General features: G+C 35.4%; 1 protein-coding gene across 1 annotated transcript in view; it reads right to left on the minus strand.

Annotated features, from left to right (window-relative positions):
• LOC149578547 (Aldolase-type TIM barrel family protein) overlaps positions 1-17,721 on the minus strand; it is a 114,766-nt gene that overhangs the window by 46,513 nt on the left and 50,532 nt on the right. Inside the window, exons 7-8 of the mRNA XM_089829763.1 lie at positions 6,883-6,961; positions 6,486-6,568 (exon numbers count right to left, since the gene is read on the minus strand). Of these exons, the coding sequence (XP_089685889.1) occupies positions 6,486-6,568; positions 6,883-6,961 (162 nt within the window). The remainder of the gene's footprint in view (positions 1-6,485; positions 6,569-6,882; positions 6,962-17,721) is intronic.

The raw sequence follows: 17,721 nt of genomic DNA on the forward strand, positions 1-17,721 counted from the left end.
TCCCCCGAGAATGATATTGCAGGAAAATGGAGACTAACACTTCTTCAAAGGTGAGGGAGCTCATAAGATTGATGTTCAGAGGGAGCCTGACACATCTGTCTGAAGGAGCAGATATAGGATATGTTTTAGTTGATCTTTGAAGATTATGATCATATCATAACCAGAGGGAGTTTTGACTTCATGTAAGTTTTGGTATCATGTGTGTGACTACATGATTTAATGTGCCTACCCCCTATGTACATCATGAGGAAGTGATGACTTCCAAATGATGTCACTTGTATTTGCATAAATTACTGTAAGGTGGCGATCTTACAATAACTTGTATTATGGTATCAAACAAATTGAGTATATGGTAAATGTCTTGCATCTCAACATTCTGGAAGGCCATTACTCTGTGTATTTGGTGAATATCATTGATATTCAAGGATGCCAATACTCTTGATAGAAGATGTGATATCAAACCTTATTTTGAGTAATTGGTGAATATCATTGATATTTAGGGCGGCCAATACTCTTGATATCAAATGTGATATCAAACCTTATTTTCAGTACTTGGTGAATATCATTGATATTCTGGGAGACCAATACTCTTGATATCAAAACCTTTTGAGTACTTGGTGAATATCAAATGTCGATATTCTAGGAGACCAATACTCATGATATCAGATGTGATATCAAACCTTATTAAGTAATTGGTGAATATCATATGTTGATATTCTAGAAGACCAATACTCTTGATATCAAAATGTTGAATATTTTCTAATCAAAGATATTCTTATATTACATTGAGGTAATATATGGTCATGTGTTTATCCTCCCTAGCTAAGAGGGAGCGTTGATGTTTTGGTAGCTTTAGTAGGATAAACCTATGAGATCAAAGAGAAATTAATAAAATTACAATGATATATATATTTAAGTTACAATGATATATATATTTAAGTTTACCATTATATTAATTATATTGATGAATAGACGTGTCCCATGAAGGGACATGTCTATTCTCTTGGTCTATTCCTCATACAAATACAAGAGGATGCTGCCGTTTGGAAAGCACATACTGGACATTATGGCATGCAAATACATTTGCAACGATCCTCAAGAAAATCAACACTTAAGACTTTAAGTTGCCTCTATTGGAGGAGTGCTGAAATAAAAAAAAGGTGCATTAAAAGAGAAGTCACCTCCCTTTGTGAAGTGAATTGACTTTTTGAAGCTAACCTCTCTCAAATAGATGTGTAAAGAGATTATGAAGTGCAAATGAGGAGTTTGTGGATTGTGGAGAAATAAAAGAAAAATAAGGCATATGAGTGTGTTGTGTGAGAGAAAAAAATGGAATATCATATGAATTAAGAACGGACTTATATGCAGAGAAATAAAAATTATGGAAAATATATAGAGAGGAAAAAGTGCAAATTGGAGAGCAGATTGTAAAGAGGATTTAGAGTAGATTTTATTAGTCATTTGTGTTAAGAGATAATCATAATCGTGCTCAGTTTATGGGAAGAAGTTTTACATAATTTGGATCAGATTTGTGAGAGTTGAAAAGGAGTGAATGTGTGAACAAATGAGAGATCTCATATGAGGTGGTGCAATTAATCTTTAAAGAAGAGGAGTGATATACTTTTGTTATAAAAGGAAAAGATCATTGTGAATGATTGCATCTCTAGGTTAAAGTCAGCTGTCTTGGTAAGGAATTAAGAATTTTTTAGTTTGACTGAGAAGAGAAAGTGAATGAAGAATGTGTCCGTCAATAAAATGCAGATTTAATAAGAAAAATGTTAGAAGATACAAATTTGATGAGAAGAATAAAGGAGTTCTATAGAAGATTTATATAGGGAGTTTGAGATCGTATCCGTGGCAGATTTATGATCAGTTAATATCAGATTTGAAAGGAAGATTATGACAATTTGAATGAGCCAAGGGTTTGGTGCCTCTAGAGAGTTGGTGCTCACGAAGTGAGGGATTGGTGATTCTAGTGAATTGAAGCTCACAAAGTCAATGAGATGCTGGATCTTCAAGTGAGTTGGTACTTATAAATTGAATGAGGGGTTGGTGCCTGCAAACTTATAAAAGAAGAGTATGTATAAAAGCAATAATTTGTCGTGGTTTTCTACCATAGGGTTTCCATGTAAATCTTATGTTCCTTTGTGTTCTGCTAGATCTTGCATGTGTGGTTGATTAAGCTTTATAAAGTATTACTATTATATCTAATCAAGTTTGAAAATTAAATGTTTGTTAATGATTCACCCCCCTGCACTCTCCCTCACTGCCCCCTCTCCCCCACCCTCAAGTATATTTGTGTGCTCCTCAATATAGGGAAGGGAAGAGCACATGAACTAAATGTTGCAACAAATGGAAATACAGTAGACGGCAAGCTAGCCAATCTTAGTTATTCAGTGGAATACTGACAGAAAGAACACTACACACTTATTCAGCAGAGTGTAATTACAAGCATCACTTATTCAGTCGGAAAACAGGTGGACTTCCACAATCAATGGGAAAACAATGAGGGCAATTCTACTTATTTAGTGGGAAAGCAAAGGGGGCATGTCCACTTAATCAATGCAAAAGAAAAATACAAATATAATCACTTGTTCAATGGGGTAATTATATGCATCAATGAGTAATAAATGAACCTCGTGATAGTATGACCATCCAATATTCACAATAGCATAGAGATAACAAACCTTTGGTAGTATATACATAACCATCTGAAGAATGACAAGGTTAGTTCCTCTGCAATAAACACCATAAAGAAGGGTAACTACTGTTATAAAGTGCTAATAATAATAGAACTGCAGGTAACACTTCCAAAATAATGTCAATCATCATGAACCAACCAACCAACCAACCCAACTAAGAAATGACAAGGAGATATCTTGAAACAATGATAAAGTTGTGTGCCAACTTGGAGCAGGCTTCAACAGATCTGGACAGCGAGATAAACGCCCAGAAAACAATTCCACTTGTGCCCAACACACCACCAATAGATCATGAGCAAAAATAAAACCATATAGCATACCTAAACTCCACCACATCATGCTGGAAGGAGAATTATATCAGTCTGGAAATGATATCAGATTTAGAATAGTTCATTATGAAACTAGAACAATAGGTCCATGTAATGAGCCCTCCTGGCTCACTCCTGACTTTGTTGTAGAAGTAATACTGTTTTCCTTTCTTTTTTGAAAGTTTGTGATTTTGTATTTTTTGGATTATATGCTTTTCAGATTTTGACAAGAAATAAAAACAATGCATAGAAATAAATGGCAAACCACACTCTTATTTATAATTTTGCAAATATATACAATGGATAGCAGCTGTATAAAATGCAAATTTATTAAATATCTAAAATGCAAGGAACCTGTCGAAGATAGGAAGCACATAAGTCCTTGATTGTGGCAGATGGAACTGATAGTTGGTAAAGAAGTAATAAATGCTGCTTCCAAACTACTGTTTGCAGCCCTCTAAATGTTAAACACCGCCCTTAATGACTGATTGCAGCTGTGAGTAGAAGCCACACTGCCTTTAATTTGACAGCACCTCTGTACAGAATGCAATGAAACCACAAAATCGGCATGTGATAGCAGATTATCGTCCAGCTCTCTGTAGCCACTCCTAAACACCAATCACCAACAGCAATGTTATCTCAAACCCTCATTAAAATACCTTATTAATTCTCAGGATCGATTTGCAGCCATGAGCAGATGACAAACACAATTCATTGGCATAAGATCCAACTCAGAGTGTTGAAAAACATTGAAGAAAATTCACCATTTCCTTCAATTTGACACCAAACCCTTGGATTTCATACTTCATCAAAGAAACAATGCATAGAAGAATGATTTGATCCTTTGCAAGGAAATGCATTTATAACATTTTTAATACCCAAGATTCCTCTACACACTCAATGCCAAGAGTCTTCATGAATACACTTCACTTAAATGCCCTTTACTTTCTACTTAGGCACATATTTGAACAATAATTTATTAACTCCCTTTGGCTCCAAAAACAACCTTTTCATCAATATCATGATATTCTAACACACAAGGTCATTGTTTTCTATGCCCAAGATTTAAAACTTTTCAACCCGCTTCTAACGAGCTATGCCACTAAGGTGACCAATATACAAACCAACAAAAATAGCAACCTTAGCGTATTTAAGTAAATAATAATCATAATACACCCATCTTGTAAAAGTGACGCTCCCTCCAAGATTCTTGAAGCCCAAACCAAAAGCCAAAAATAAAAACTAAGAGCATCATTCACCACTATTTGCATACAAGGACACAGTAATAGGCAAAAACCTTCCACTATCATAATCATGCTAAAAAGGGGAAATTACAGTCCAACACCTCAAATATCCCTATAACACTTCAAAATCAAAAAGGTTATATGTTCAATTACTTGGAATTGGTTTGCAAAATCTCAATGCTACCAAACAAAGAGAAACTAAGCCAAAATACAAATCGCTCTTGCCAACAAGGTCCATGCCTTCCTACAGACACTTGTACGGCATGTGCTATAAGGTACAACCAATGAACTCCTCAAACATGAACCCTTTTCAAAGGTATTGTCTGTAATGACTTACAAATGACAACTCCAAAAAACATTAATGAAAAAAACTTAGAACACATACCCACACAAAGCAGCTAGCAAGGGATGTACAACTTGAAATAAGAGATACAACCTACCTAGAAAGTGTACATCCCGCCCAAAGAGACTTGAAAACTTCTTTGAAATACATGACACAATCACCCAAAAAAGATCATTATACAAACTCCTCAAAAACACATCAAAATCCCTCATGATTGAAGCCCAACACTAAAAATCTTCTCTATGACTCATTGGTGATCCTTGTATGAAACCACACCAACCAATTAGGGGGTTTCATCCTTGAAACCAGCAACTTCAAGAGTACTTTCATCCTCAAGAAACTTTGGAAGAAATTCAGTTATCTTGCAAATGGCCCTTGATCTCCTTTAAAAACTTTTTTGGAGGGAAATAATGATAATTTGGAAATAATAATTCTATTTCCACCATAATCACTTTTTTGGAAAATAAATAACATTTATCATGTGGAAGGGGCTCCTTTCCATAGGAGAGTCCAACTTAAAACACAACTTAAGACCTCTTTAACAAGTTATTGAACTAAGTTGTCCCTTTTTTATATTTCACCATCAGACAACTTAATTGAATAATCAATTAGTTTCTCAATAATTTATCTGAGTTGGCAAAGTACCCAAATGATATAACTATGCAATTTTGGTGATATAATGATGAAGTGAAGCAACTATGCAACTTATTAAAAAATAACAAACTGCTATAAGAATCCTAGAGAGCTCCCAAAAGGTTGAAAAATATTTTGAAAGCATCAAGAGGCTCCATGTGCACAACGAAACACAAATGACATAAACAAGAACCCTGCTAGACTATTCTTGCATTCTCCAAGAAGTTTGGAGTTCTCCCAATCTTCAATTTGTCTATGAGAAAACTCGGAATATAGATAAATCAATTTTTCTTAAAAAGGAGGCATAACACACTAGGACCTTCATTGATCTTAGCCAGAAAAGGAGACACCTACACTACCTAAACAATTTGTTGTTTGGTTTCCCTCCATCAAACACTAGCTAAAAGCAATGACCCCAAACTTGCAGCCAATCAGCTTCCCTCAATAATGTTTCGTATAAGCCAATCTCACAATCTATCTTTGATACACCCTAGAATGGTGATTTTCGTATACCCTCTTCCACCTCCAAAAGGTTACACTACATAGAAAAAGTGAGTTACAACCCTTCAAGGAGTGCTAAAGCTACCAATTATTTGTCCATCTTGGATCCAAAGAAGAAATTATTGTCCCTCTTGGTTTCAAAGAAGAAAGAGCCATGTTTAACTAGAGAACTCAAGACATCACCCCTAGCAAAACTCAGATTCCCTTTCACTGCACCATGAAAATTCAGCTTTAAAAATCCATCATGAAGTGGATTCCGTTTAATTGCTTTATGCTTCTCTTCTTCTTTTTTCATTCTCACCCCTTGAAATACTTGTTTACACTAGCACCCATGTAGTAATGCATTAGCTTTCAATCCTTGGATTACGCTTCATAGTTAACTCTCAGAAAATGGTAGAAAGAGAGAAATTTGGAATCGATCAGTACATTATCCTACTACCACAAGGCCAAAGATTATAGATAGGCAGAATAATTTAACTTTGCAATCACAGATAGCTGTAACAATGAGTAGTTTCCAAGTCCTTTCCTTGTATATCACAAGCATTTCCAACAAAATAGTCGGGATACAAGAATTACATTAAAAGAAAGCCAAGCATCCTCCTCCAACAAAGGAGGTGTGACTGAATAAGTTGAGTGGGTACAAGAAAGAAAACGTAGATATATCACAAAATTGCAATGTGCGTAAATCATTTAGTATTTCCATAGTAATATGAAAAGGGAGCATAATGCAAATAGATAGATAAAGTTGGCCTACAATGATATTTCTATCACAAATCTTCTGTCGCTGTTCCTCTTGAAGAAGATTTTCTATCTTGTTTATGTCTACTTCAAAAGTTTCTGCAAGACAAAGAACATTAAGTATGTTAAAAGCAAAAACTTGGCTATAGTCAGACAAAAGCTTACCAAACATTTCAATTAATCTGCACTTTTTAAATATTATTCTCACTTTCTGAATCAGCGTGGACATTAACCTAGTGGTCAGATTATGTGGAAAGGCAATCAATAAAATGAATTCCATTTTACATGCACATTAAGCATGAATATTATAAGTAACCAAGTAAAATCACATGGATACAGAAAACAGAAGAAATGGAAACATTTGGGAATTTGGAAAATCGGGTTAATAGTGAATGAATAAAATTAAGACTAACCAAGGTTTCGGCTTTGGATTCCAATTAGCTCTACCCCAGATATTTCCAGCACACGATCAAGCTCCCTTACATTGGAAACCTGCAAACAGAAAAGGGGCATTCCAAATACACGTCATGGAAACAGATTACAAGGCCACAAAGCATATAATACTTTTTGTTCACCTTTTTCATACAAACCAATAAGAAGAGATTAAGATTGTATAGCACACATAGTTCTCACACTTAAATGGGTTACTAACTCCAAACACTAATATATTATAATCCTACAAGCCACAACAAGCAACTATTTAAACCATTGTATCTTTTTACCAGAAAAGTTCAAGGTATTTCTCCAAGTACTAATTTAAATGTATGTTAATATTTTGAAGATCTCATTTTACCCTTATTATGCTGGCAAAATATCTCTAAAAACCAATATCTTGTGAAAAGCAGAATGTTGTGTGTTTTAGGTTCATTAGGCCATAAACGAAAAATCTCCACATAATTTTGTATGATTCATAAGTAATTCCAAGTCAAAATGCCAGGCGAATTACTTGCCTGAAAACTCTCCAATGAGTTTTTCAAAACTTGAAGAATTTTTTTCAGATATAACTCGTGGGTATTTCTTCTCCTTCCTTCTTGTTCCACAGTAATAATGACTGGGTGGTGATCATTTCAACTAGCTTCAGATTATGCTAGTCCTTTCCTTGGGTGGTTTGTTTTAGCCACTGAAAGGGATTATGACAGAACAAATCTCACCATATTAAGCAGGGAGGACTTTCACCACCATGATTAATCTTCTCCAAGAGGGTTTCCATTCTCCAATATGTCGAGATGAACTGAGTTCAATCCCACAGAACCACAAGAGTTTCACCAAAGAGAAATCAAATAATCTGCATAATGCAAATGAACTCACAAAACCTCCATTTACACTTTTTCTGCCAAACTTTCCATAAGATGCATTTTAAAATTCTTTTTTGATCAAGAATTCATTTTTTCACTAAAAGACCTTGTTTGAAACAATAATAATATTTGATATGCATGGTCCTTATTTTATTTGTGGATGAATTAAAACTTTTTATCCCCTTTTTAACAAGCTATAACACTAGGGTGCTTTTTAAATTATTTCAATAAAACTAAGCAACCTCAACAAAAATATTATTAAGGCCAATAATACACCCAAGTTGCAGAAATTGCCAGAAAGCATTGGAATCAAAATCTGACCACACATGAATGGTACTAGTGATGAATAATGAAAATCAGGGCTGAGTGGGTGACTTACTACATATATGCACTCTTACCCAAAAGCTTGGAGAACACATTTGAAGTCGGAATTTACATTAGAAAGTGTAATATGAAGGTCTTCTAGACCAATTGAGCTCATTGCCAACATCAAACATATCCTCAGACAAGGCTGATGGTCACTGGAAAAACTGAAGCTAACTACAAAGCTTAAGTGACCAAAAATGGGGATGTTACAAACAATGCACTTATTATGAAGTAATTGGTAAATATTTGCTTGATATTAACAATGACCAAGAAATCAATATATAGAAAAGAATGAATGATGCTTCCCAACGAAACAATCATAAAGAATAGAAACATTCTATTCTATATACAAGAAACTAAGTATTAGAAACATTATAATATTTACAAGAGATTACAATAGATAACCATTAAATAATAAATAATAATAATAATAGAAACTATCTATTATTGTAATACCCTTCCTTTAATGGATAATTTATCCACAACACTAAGTTGTCCTCTGAATTGGACTAACATATTTGAACCAAGAGGCTTCGTAAGAATGTCTGCAATTTGATCTGCTTTAAGAATCCACTACAAGTCAATTGTCTTGTCTTCAACCAGCTACCGCATGTAGTGTCAATGAACATCCACATGCTTGGTTCATTCATGGAAGACTGGATTTTGGGCTAGCTTGATGACACCTTGGTTATCAACAAACAAAGTTGTTGGGTCTTGTTGTGACATTTGTATATCCCCAAGTATCTAACAAAGCCAAACAGCTTCACAACTTGCTTTAACTGTCCCTGTATAATCAGCCTTTGCAGAGGAGAGAGAAACTGCCTGCTTCTTCTTACTAGTCCATGTGACGACCTTGGAACCCAAACTGAACACATATCTAAAAGTTGAATTTTAATCATCAACAAAACCTGCCCAATCTGAATCTGTGAACCCATTGAGTTTAGGATTAGAACTTCGAGAGTAAAGAAGTCCATAATCAGTAGTACCCCTCACATAAAGAAGCACACACGAAGCCATCCAACGATCATCCTTAGGAGCTGTCATAAAACATGAGATGTAGCTAACTACGAAGCTGATATTAGAGCTAGTAACACAGAGGTAGATGAGGCTGCCTACTAGTTGTTGTATGTAGTATCATCAACCGGAGGAGAATCAGACCTTGCTGATAACTTCAGACCTTTCTCCATGGGTGTAGATGCAGGCTTGCAATACTGCATAGGAAACTTGTCTAACAGAGTCCTGGCATATTTGGACTAAGAATGAACATACCAATAGATTGGTGCCAAACCTCAACACCTAGGCAATAATGCATGAGCCCAAGGTCAGTCAAATCAAAAGACAAGCATAAACTTTGTTTGATTCACTGACCAGAAGGATGATGTCACTGTCAATAGTCTTGAAGTACAAATTTGAGTTTGAAGAACTCCTCTTGAGGCCTTGATCGTTGAGATACTAATCAATTTTCAAGTACCATGTCCTAGGGGCCTACTTCAAACCATAGAGGGCTTTAACCAATCTAAGAACCCGGTGTTCTTTACCAGTGTTGATTTTCAGAGGATCACATCAAATGCATATGTGGTATGTCTATTCCAAATGGAAGTGACCTCTTATTTATAATGAGAAAAGGATAAGAAGAGACATGTGGGACATGTCTATTCATTAATTTGATAATTAATATAATAACAAATATAATCATAGTTATATATATATATATATATATATATATATATTAACTTCTCTCACATAATAAACTTATATCTCATATATAATTATATATAGACATAGTTTTATTTGATTGAGGCTACCAAACATCAACACTCCCTCTTAGCTAGGAAGGATAAACACAAGACAGATATTACACCACTGGCAATCTTTAAGAACAACACATTAAGAAAATCTTTGATCAAAAGATTTTCACTATTTTGATATCATGAGTATTGGCTTTCAGAATATCAACATATGATATTCACCAAATACTCTAAGTAATGGTCTCCAGAATATTAGCACTTGATATTCACCATATACTTAATAAGGTAATGGTCTGCAAAACATCAACATATGATATTCACCATTTTGATATCACAATTAAGTATTATTCTCCAGAATATCAATATATGATATTCACCAGATACTCTAAGTAATGGCCTCCAGAATGAGATGCAATATATTCGTCAAGTACTATAAGTAATGGCCTTCAAAACATCAAGTCGTATAATATTCACCATGTACTCTATGTAATAGCCTCTAGAATATCAATTTTCAGAACATTCACTATATAGTAAAAAATGTTTATGAGATATGTGCACACACATTCTCATAATGCTTACCATATAAATAATCTATCATGATCTGCATAGACATCGTAAGATATCCATCATAATAGAAAATTAAGTTATTGTAAGTTCGTCACCTTTCAATAACTTCTGCAAATACAAGTGACATCATTTGGAAGTTGTCACTTCCCCATGATGTACACAAGTGGTAGGCCCATTAAAATCACAGTCACGAGGTATATTCATGAATCACAGTCCTCTTGACTACTACAATTTATTGATCACTGGAGAATCCATCTCAACATGGTTTACTCCCTCTGAATCAATATGACCAAGATCTCCAAAGGTTGACTGAATCATATCCTATATCTGCTCCTCTTTCAAGGTTGCCTCAAATAAAATGTCAAGCTCCACCTAAATCTTAATCTTCCTCTTCCTACAATAACATTATCGGAAGAAAAGATCAAGGCACATAGCTCTTTTATAGTACGTATTGAAAAACAAATAAGAGAGAGACTAATTATGCTCTAAACATATTTGCATAATAATAATCGAATCAATTCCTTACTATAGAAAATATTCAGATAATATATACACTTTATATATATAAAATCCTTTGCACATTTACATATCTATTTAGAAATTCATACAAAATGAAATAATTTCATAGACTTACCTCTATATCCTTGCGCTTTATACTTTCTTCAAAATGAAAATGTATCAAAACTCACAATTGTGTTTTTAACCTATGTCATCTTTCATATTCATCTAAAAATTTCTTTCGTAAGAATACTTTAAAACTAATCATCTCTTCAATAAATTCACATATTTCTCAGTCATGAATTGATGGACGCGAAGACTATTTTGATAGATCTATGCCTTCCTGTACCTTAATTTCCAGCAATGTAGAATATTCTCAAAGGTTTAACCCTTCATATTCTTCAATTTGTTGCAAAGAAGAACATTTTCATAAATTTAGGTATTTTATCCATCAATTTGCTGTGAAGAGGAACCTTTTGTAAGATTCGTTGCACCTCCAAACTTGGTGAAATGTTCAGTGATTCTACATTCTATTTTACTGATTAATTTTGAAGTAGAGAAAAAAAAGGGGTTCAACTCGCTGTTGATGTTCAACCATTAAGTGACAACAAAGAGTACAGGAGATGACATTCTCGCAAACCGATCAAAGATCATTTATCTGATTATCTTACTTTTTCTTTTATATTATGATGATTTGATAGAAGACACTGCACCTTAATTCTTTCAGGGCTTCCTTAAACCAGGATTCTATATCAGATTTAGTCCCCTAAATGAGGGGATTTTATCTATACTCTCGACTTAGACTAAATCTTCCATTAATTTCATTAGAGTTGAGCTCAAATTTTGCTTTTCAAACGTCGCAATGAATTTCTTCCATGCGAATTATCTGCATTCAAACATTCACCCAAGCACACCACGTAACATTTGAGTCACCGGCCAATAGACAGCTCAGCGAGCAAATATTGAAGCACAGTTTGGAACAACAACTCACAGTTGCTCTCACGCACTTCCTATTGAGTTGGGGCATCAATATCGAGGGGCTTCTTGTTTGTTGCTCCATAGATTTGTGAGCTCTCTAGCACCCCCAATCTATAGTAAGCATCTGATCCTTTGTATTCACATTGGAAACCAAGCATTGCCATAGTTCTAAATTGGTGATAAGACAATCTAATCTGCCGCTTTTGTATTGATCCCACACAACGAGCACCTGAGTTGGAGGCATCAAGCTTTGGTCCATCTCACCCTGTCAGCTCACAAAAACATTTGCACACGATCCTTTGTGACCACAGATCTATGAATCTATCCAACGATATTAGCAAACATCTATCTCAATATTATCCTAACATTGGAGATATTGCCTAGCAGCCATCACACAAACATTTGAGCATTCAAAGCCCAATCCATCATTATCATTTGTAATGTAATTAAAGCCCAATGAATCTCAATTCCTTAAATCATGCTTCATCCAATTAGATTTACTCAGCCATTGAATCAAAATATTTTATTATTAATAGTTTCTCATTTGCAGTGACCTAACTCTGATACCATATTGATTTTTCGAGGATCATTGCAAATGTACTAAGCATTGCCATATATGTGGTATGTCTGTTCCAAATGATAACAACCTCTTATTTATAATGAGAAAAGGATAAGAAGAGACACGTCCATGGGACATGTCTTCATTAATTTGATAATTAATATAATAACAAATATAATCATATATATACATTATTATATTAATTTCTCTCACATAATAAACTTATATCTCATATGTAATTATATCTCATATATAATTATATATAGCCATAGTTTTATCTGATTGAAGCTACCAAACATCAACAACTAGCAACCTTGAAACCAAGAGGTTGCGTCATGTAGACCTTCTTGTAGGTCATCATTCAGAAAAGCACTATTGACATCTATCTAATGAACCTTCCAGCCAAACTATGCTGCCATGGCTAGGACTAATCTAATTGTGCTCATCTTTGCAGGAGGAGCAAAGGTCTCCTCATAATGAATACCTTGACGCTGAGAAAATCCTTTTGCAACTAAACAAGCTTTGTACTTATCCAAAGACCACCAGACTTGCATTTGATTTTGTAAACTCATTTGCGGCCAATGGGTTTCTTCCTTGGTAGAAGATCAAAAAGGACCCAAGTGTTATTCTTCAACAAGCCTTGGTGTTCAGATGTCATGGTCCGTTCCCACTCTCGAATTTCTTTGGCCTCGGAATATGTTTGAGGTTCAAACACATTGTGAATGTTGGCCATGAGAGAAAAGTTAATTGGCTTTGTAGGTTTGCTCTTTTTCCAAGCAGTTCTCCCATCAATGAGCTCATCATCTCGAAGATCAGCAAATGTCTTAGCCCACCACTTAGGCCAGAGAGGATAATGACCAACATTAGTATCAGGAAATGCTCTATGATCAGGTTCCTAATCAAAAGAATCAAGATCAAAGTCAGGCGAAGCATCTGCATATCTACGTAATCCTACAGGCTAAGTCAAAGGTGTCTGTATAGGAATCACTGGTATAACTAGAGTTGAAGGAGTTGTTGGAACCCTCTCGTCAGGTGGACCTAATGGAAGTCGAACTCCTAAATCATGAGCCTTCATAGGCTGGTCTTCTGAATCAAAAACAGGAGAAACGGGCATGAATGGTCCTCACTGCTCATCAAAGACTACATCACAATTGTATAAGAGATGAGATGTCTCAGTGTCGATCAAGCGGTAGGCTTTGTGAAGACTATTGTATCCAGCATGCATGAGTTTTTGACTCTTGGCATCCAACTTGGTGTGTGACGCATCAAGGATCAAAACAAAAGCAAGAGAACCAAAAACCTTCAGGTGAGTAATTTTGGGCTTGTGACCTAACCAGGCCTCTTCCAGAGTCTTACCTTTGACCGCCACTGTGGGTGACCGATTCAAAAGATAATCTACGGTGTTAACTACTTCTGCCAAAAAATTCTTCGGAACATGTCTGTGTTTGAGCATGGATCAAGCCATCTTGGTGATTATTCTATTTCAACGTTCAACTACATTGTTCTATTGTGGTGTGTGAGGTGTGGTAAATTGGCGCTTGATGCTATGAGTATCATACTAGCTAGAGAATGCATTAGAACAAATTCTCTCCATTGTTTGACCTAAGAGGAATAATAGATTTCTCCAACTTTTTTCAACTAAAGGTTTAAACTTCTGAAATACAATAAATGCTTATGATTTCTTTTTAAGAAATATACCCACATTTTTCTATTGAAATCATCGACAAACAATGGAAAATACCTGGACCCAAGAATAGGAGTGACCATAGGGCCGCAACTATCAACATAAACAAGCTGAAGTACCTGAGATGCTTGCCATGAATCGCCACTGGTGAAAGGTGTGGGATGTTGCTTCCTTGCCTGGCATGCATCACAAACTCTGAGTTGCTTAGTCTAGTCTCTGGCAATCCGAGGACAAGCTCTTCCCGAGCAAGCTAAGAAAGATAGTGCACATTTAAGTGCCCATAACACTGATGCCGAAGTGTGCTGATAGAAGACCATCGAGCAGTCGTAGCTAAGTCCCGAGAATCACCAGAATCAATAAGTCTGAAAAGACCATGATCCTCAAGACCCATTACAACAATAGATTGAGTCGCCCTATCAGTGATGGTGCACTGATGTGAACTGAAGGTGACATCCAAATGTGGAGTGTCGCAGCAATTGACTGACCAGGAGTAGATTTAGTTTTATCCCTAGAACGTAGTACACATCGAGGAAAATGAGATTCCTCCCAGCAGAGTAAATCTAAATGTTGACTTTGTCAACAACATTATACTCTTCCCCTCCACCAAAAATAAAAAAATCTAAATAAGGTTGGTAGTCAGTGAACCAATCTTTGGAGTGGGTGAAATGACGAGAGGCACCTGAATCAACGTACCAAGCAGATGACTTCACATGATCTGTAGGTTTTTTAGCCATGAAGGCGTAAAAGGCAAATTCTGTCTACTCTGTGTGCTCTGCACTGTTCGCTTTGGGCTACGAACTAGATTGCTTAGATTGGGCAGCTAAGTGTTTTCAATATTCAACCTTCATGTGACCATACTTGTGGCAATAGTTGTATTGAATATTCTTGTTCCTGGAGCCTTTTGAAATTGGATTAGAGAACATCTGTTGAGAAGAGTGTTGTGAATGAGACTTGCCTTTATCCATCCGAAAGGATTTAGCAACAAAGGCTTGCTTTGTGAAGGTGGAGTTAGAATTGCTACCGAACTGTCGTTTCTACGGATCTTGTTGAAGCAAAAGTGTGTAGAGATCTGTGAACTTCAAAGCAACACCAGTAGAAGTGATGTTGAGAGTCTCAATAAAATGCTCGTAGGACTTCGGTAAATTCCTAGGATTTATGACCACAATGTCCTCTTCCTCCATCTTGCGTCCCATGGCAAGCAACTAATCACGGATTTCCTGAATTCTATTCAAGTGTTCCTGTAGTGAAATCTGCTCATCCATGACAATAATAGAGTATTCTTAAGAAAAGGCTTTGCTTTTGTCTAAAGTCTCATTAAGTGTCTTGAGATGCTCTTGTATCTTGGCAATTGTCTTGCCAGATGGAATTTGAGGGAGCTTATCATTAGCTGCGGATAATTTGAGAAGCATCACCGCCTCTCAATTATGCTAATCATATGTAATCTGATCAGGACCAGTTTGAGTAGGTTGAGTTGTAGGTACCCAAAACCACCTGATCGTTGTCACAATATTCGAAGATGATTAGCCTCCGTTGTTGATTAGCCTCCGTTGTTTCCACGTGTCATAATTGCAATTGTTGAACTTCTAATTTCTCTTGAGCAAAATATTAGATTGAGATGGCATAGCACATTTTCCAGTGAAAAAGCATGAAAATCTATGAAAAAATGAAGAGCTACCCAAAATAGAGCTCAAAAAATCCAGAAAGAATATGTTGTCAAATTCTAGATGCCGTTGGCTTGAAAATTGAGGCATGAAAACGAGGCATCAAAAAAAACGGATGACAACCCAGTTGAGCTCTCGAAAAACCCACCAAGCATCTGTAAAAATAATTTTGATCCGGTACATAATTAAAAATTTTGAACAAAAATGGTCTGGGCTGAAAAAAGCTTCAAAATAATGGTGGATTTGCAGAAAAAACAACAGATTTTGGGCGTGAATCAACAAGAGAGGTTTGTAAAAACCCTAGACGCCTCCAAATAGACAAAAAACGACCATAAAACAGTAAAAAATGGTCATTTCTGTAGAAAAAATGACCACGAACAAACTACAAAAAAAATGCATGAAACTGGCACAATTTTACCAAAAAAATTTAGACAGCAATTGCAGAAAAATGGTCATAAGTTGCAGACAAAAAAAGCCTTAGATGAAGCAGATATTTCGGGAAAATAATTTCAAACAAGAAATTACAATATTTTTCGAAAAATTCAAATAGTTGGCTTTGATACCATATTATGAAGTAATTGGTAAATATTTGCTTGATATTAACAATGATCAAGAGATTGATATTACAAAAGAATGAATGGTGTTTTAGGAAACAATCGTAAAGAATGAAAACATTCTAATCTAGATACAAGAAACTACATATAAAAAACATTCTAATATTTATAGAAGATTACAATAGATAACTATTAAATAATAAATAATAATAATAGAAACTATCTATTATTGTAATAGCACTCACAACTATTAAAGCCTTCGACAATACCCATGCACATTTCATAAGGCGTTATAATCCTTCCAAAATGGAAATTCAGACCCAAGAAGATTGCTTACAAACCTTTACTTGTTACCATATGATGGAACTCTAAAATTTGGCAAATTTTAGATTCCCAAGCACCATGGTAAAGAGTAAATATTTAAATCCTACCCACTACTTATATTCAAACAATATAAATTAAAACAATAAAATATCATAGCCACCATAATGTGTAAAGGAGTTTGAGTGAATTAACGCAAACAGAGATAAAGGACCCCAAAGCTTTAGTAATCCCAACATGTTCACTATTAATGGGAATTCACTATTTAATATCTCAAAGTGTGGTTCTGTCCAAAGTTTCTCTCCAATGAATGGAATGTGATATGATAGGTTTTTTTCATTCTATACCTACTTCCAGTTCACATACACCTACAATATTGTTTTCAGAATATATACTGCTATTAGAGGGTGTCCTGCCGTTGTATTGGGTGTTCAATGAAACTGGACACTGTCATTATTAAGATGCGTTTTTGGTTTAGTCCAGCATGACTGCTATGAGTACTATGAATCACCAATGTTACCATGACCCATGAGTTGCTATTGGGCTGTTGAATTTACAGAGCACCTGCCTTCATAATGTTTCCAAGAAGTCATACCGTGCATGGCTAATCATCCCCATAATACTCTTCTACATTTTACTATGTCTTCCACTTGTGTTTTATGATATAGTATCGCACAATCCCTAGAATTATGAATAGGCATCATCTCAGAAGTATACTTCTGGCAAAATATTAAACGCACCACAACAAACTAACTTCTGAATACAACGCACACCATGGAGTTTTCCAAACATGATGATATGTATGCACGACATTTAAAGGATGCTATGCCAGAAAATGGTGGATGGTGTCAATCATGCTTTGTGAGATGCACACAAATGAAGAATTAGAGGCCATTCACGCACATTTGAAGATGACTCCATATCATAAAGGGTTTCACAAAATGATGGATGATGTTGAACAAGTCTTGCCAAGATCAGGCCTGTTGAAGCAATGAATTTGAAGGAATGGACCAAAGGTGGA

This window comes from Cupressus sempervirens, chromosome 1 (assembly GCF_028749045.1).
Source record: "Cupressus sempervirens isolate cs-2001-9-10 chromosome 1, ASM2874904v1, whole genome shotgun sequence".
NCBI classification, from domain to species: Eukaryota; Viridiplantae; Streptophyta; class Pinopsida; order Cupressales; family Cupressaceae; genus Cupressus; species Cupressus sempervirens.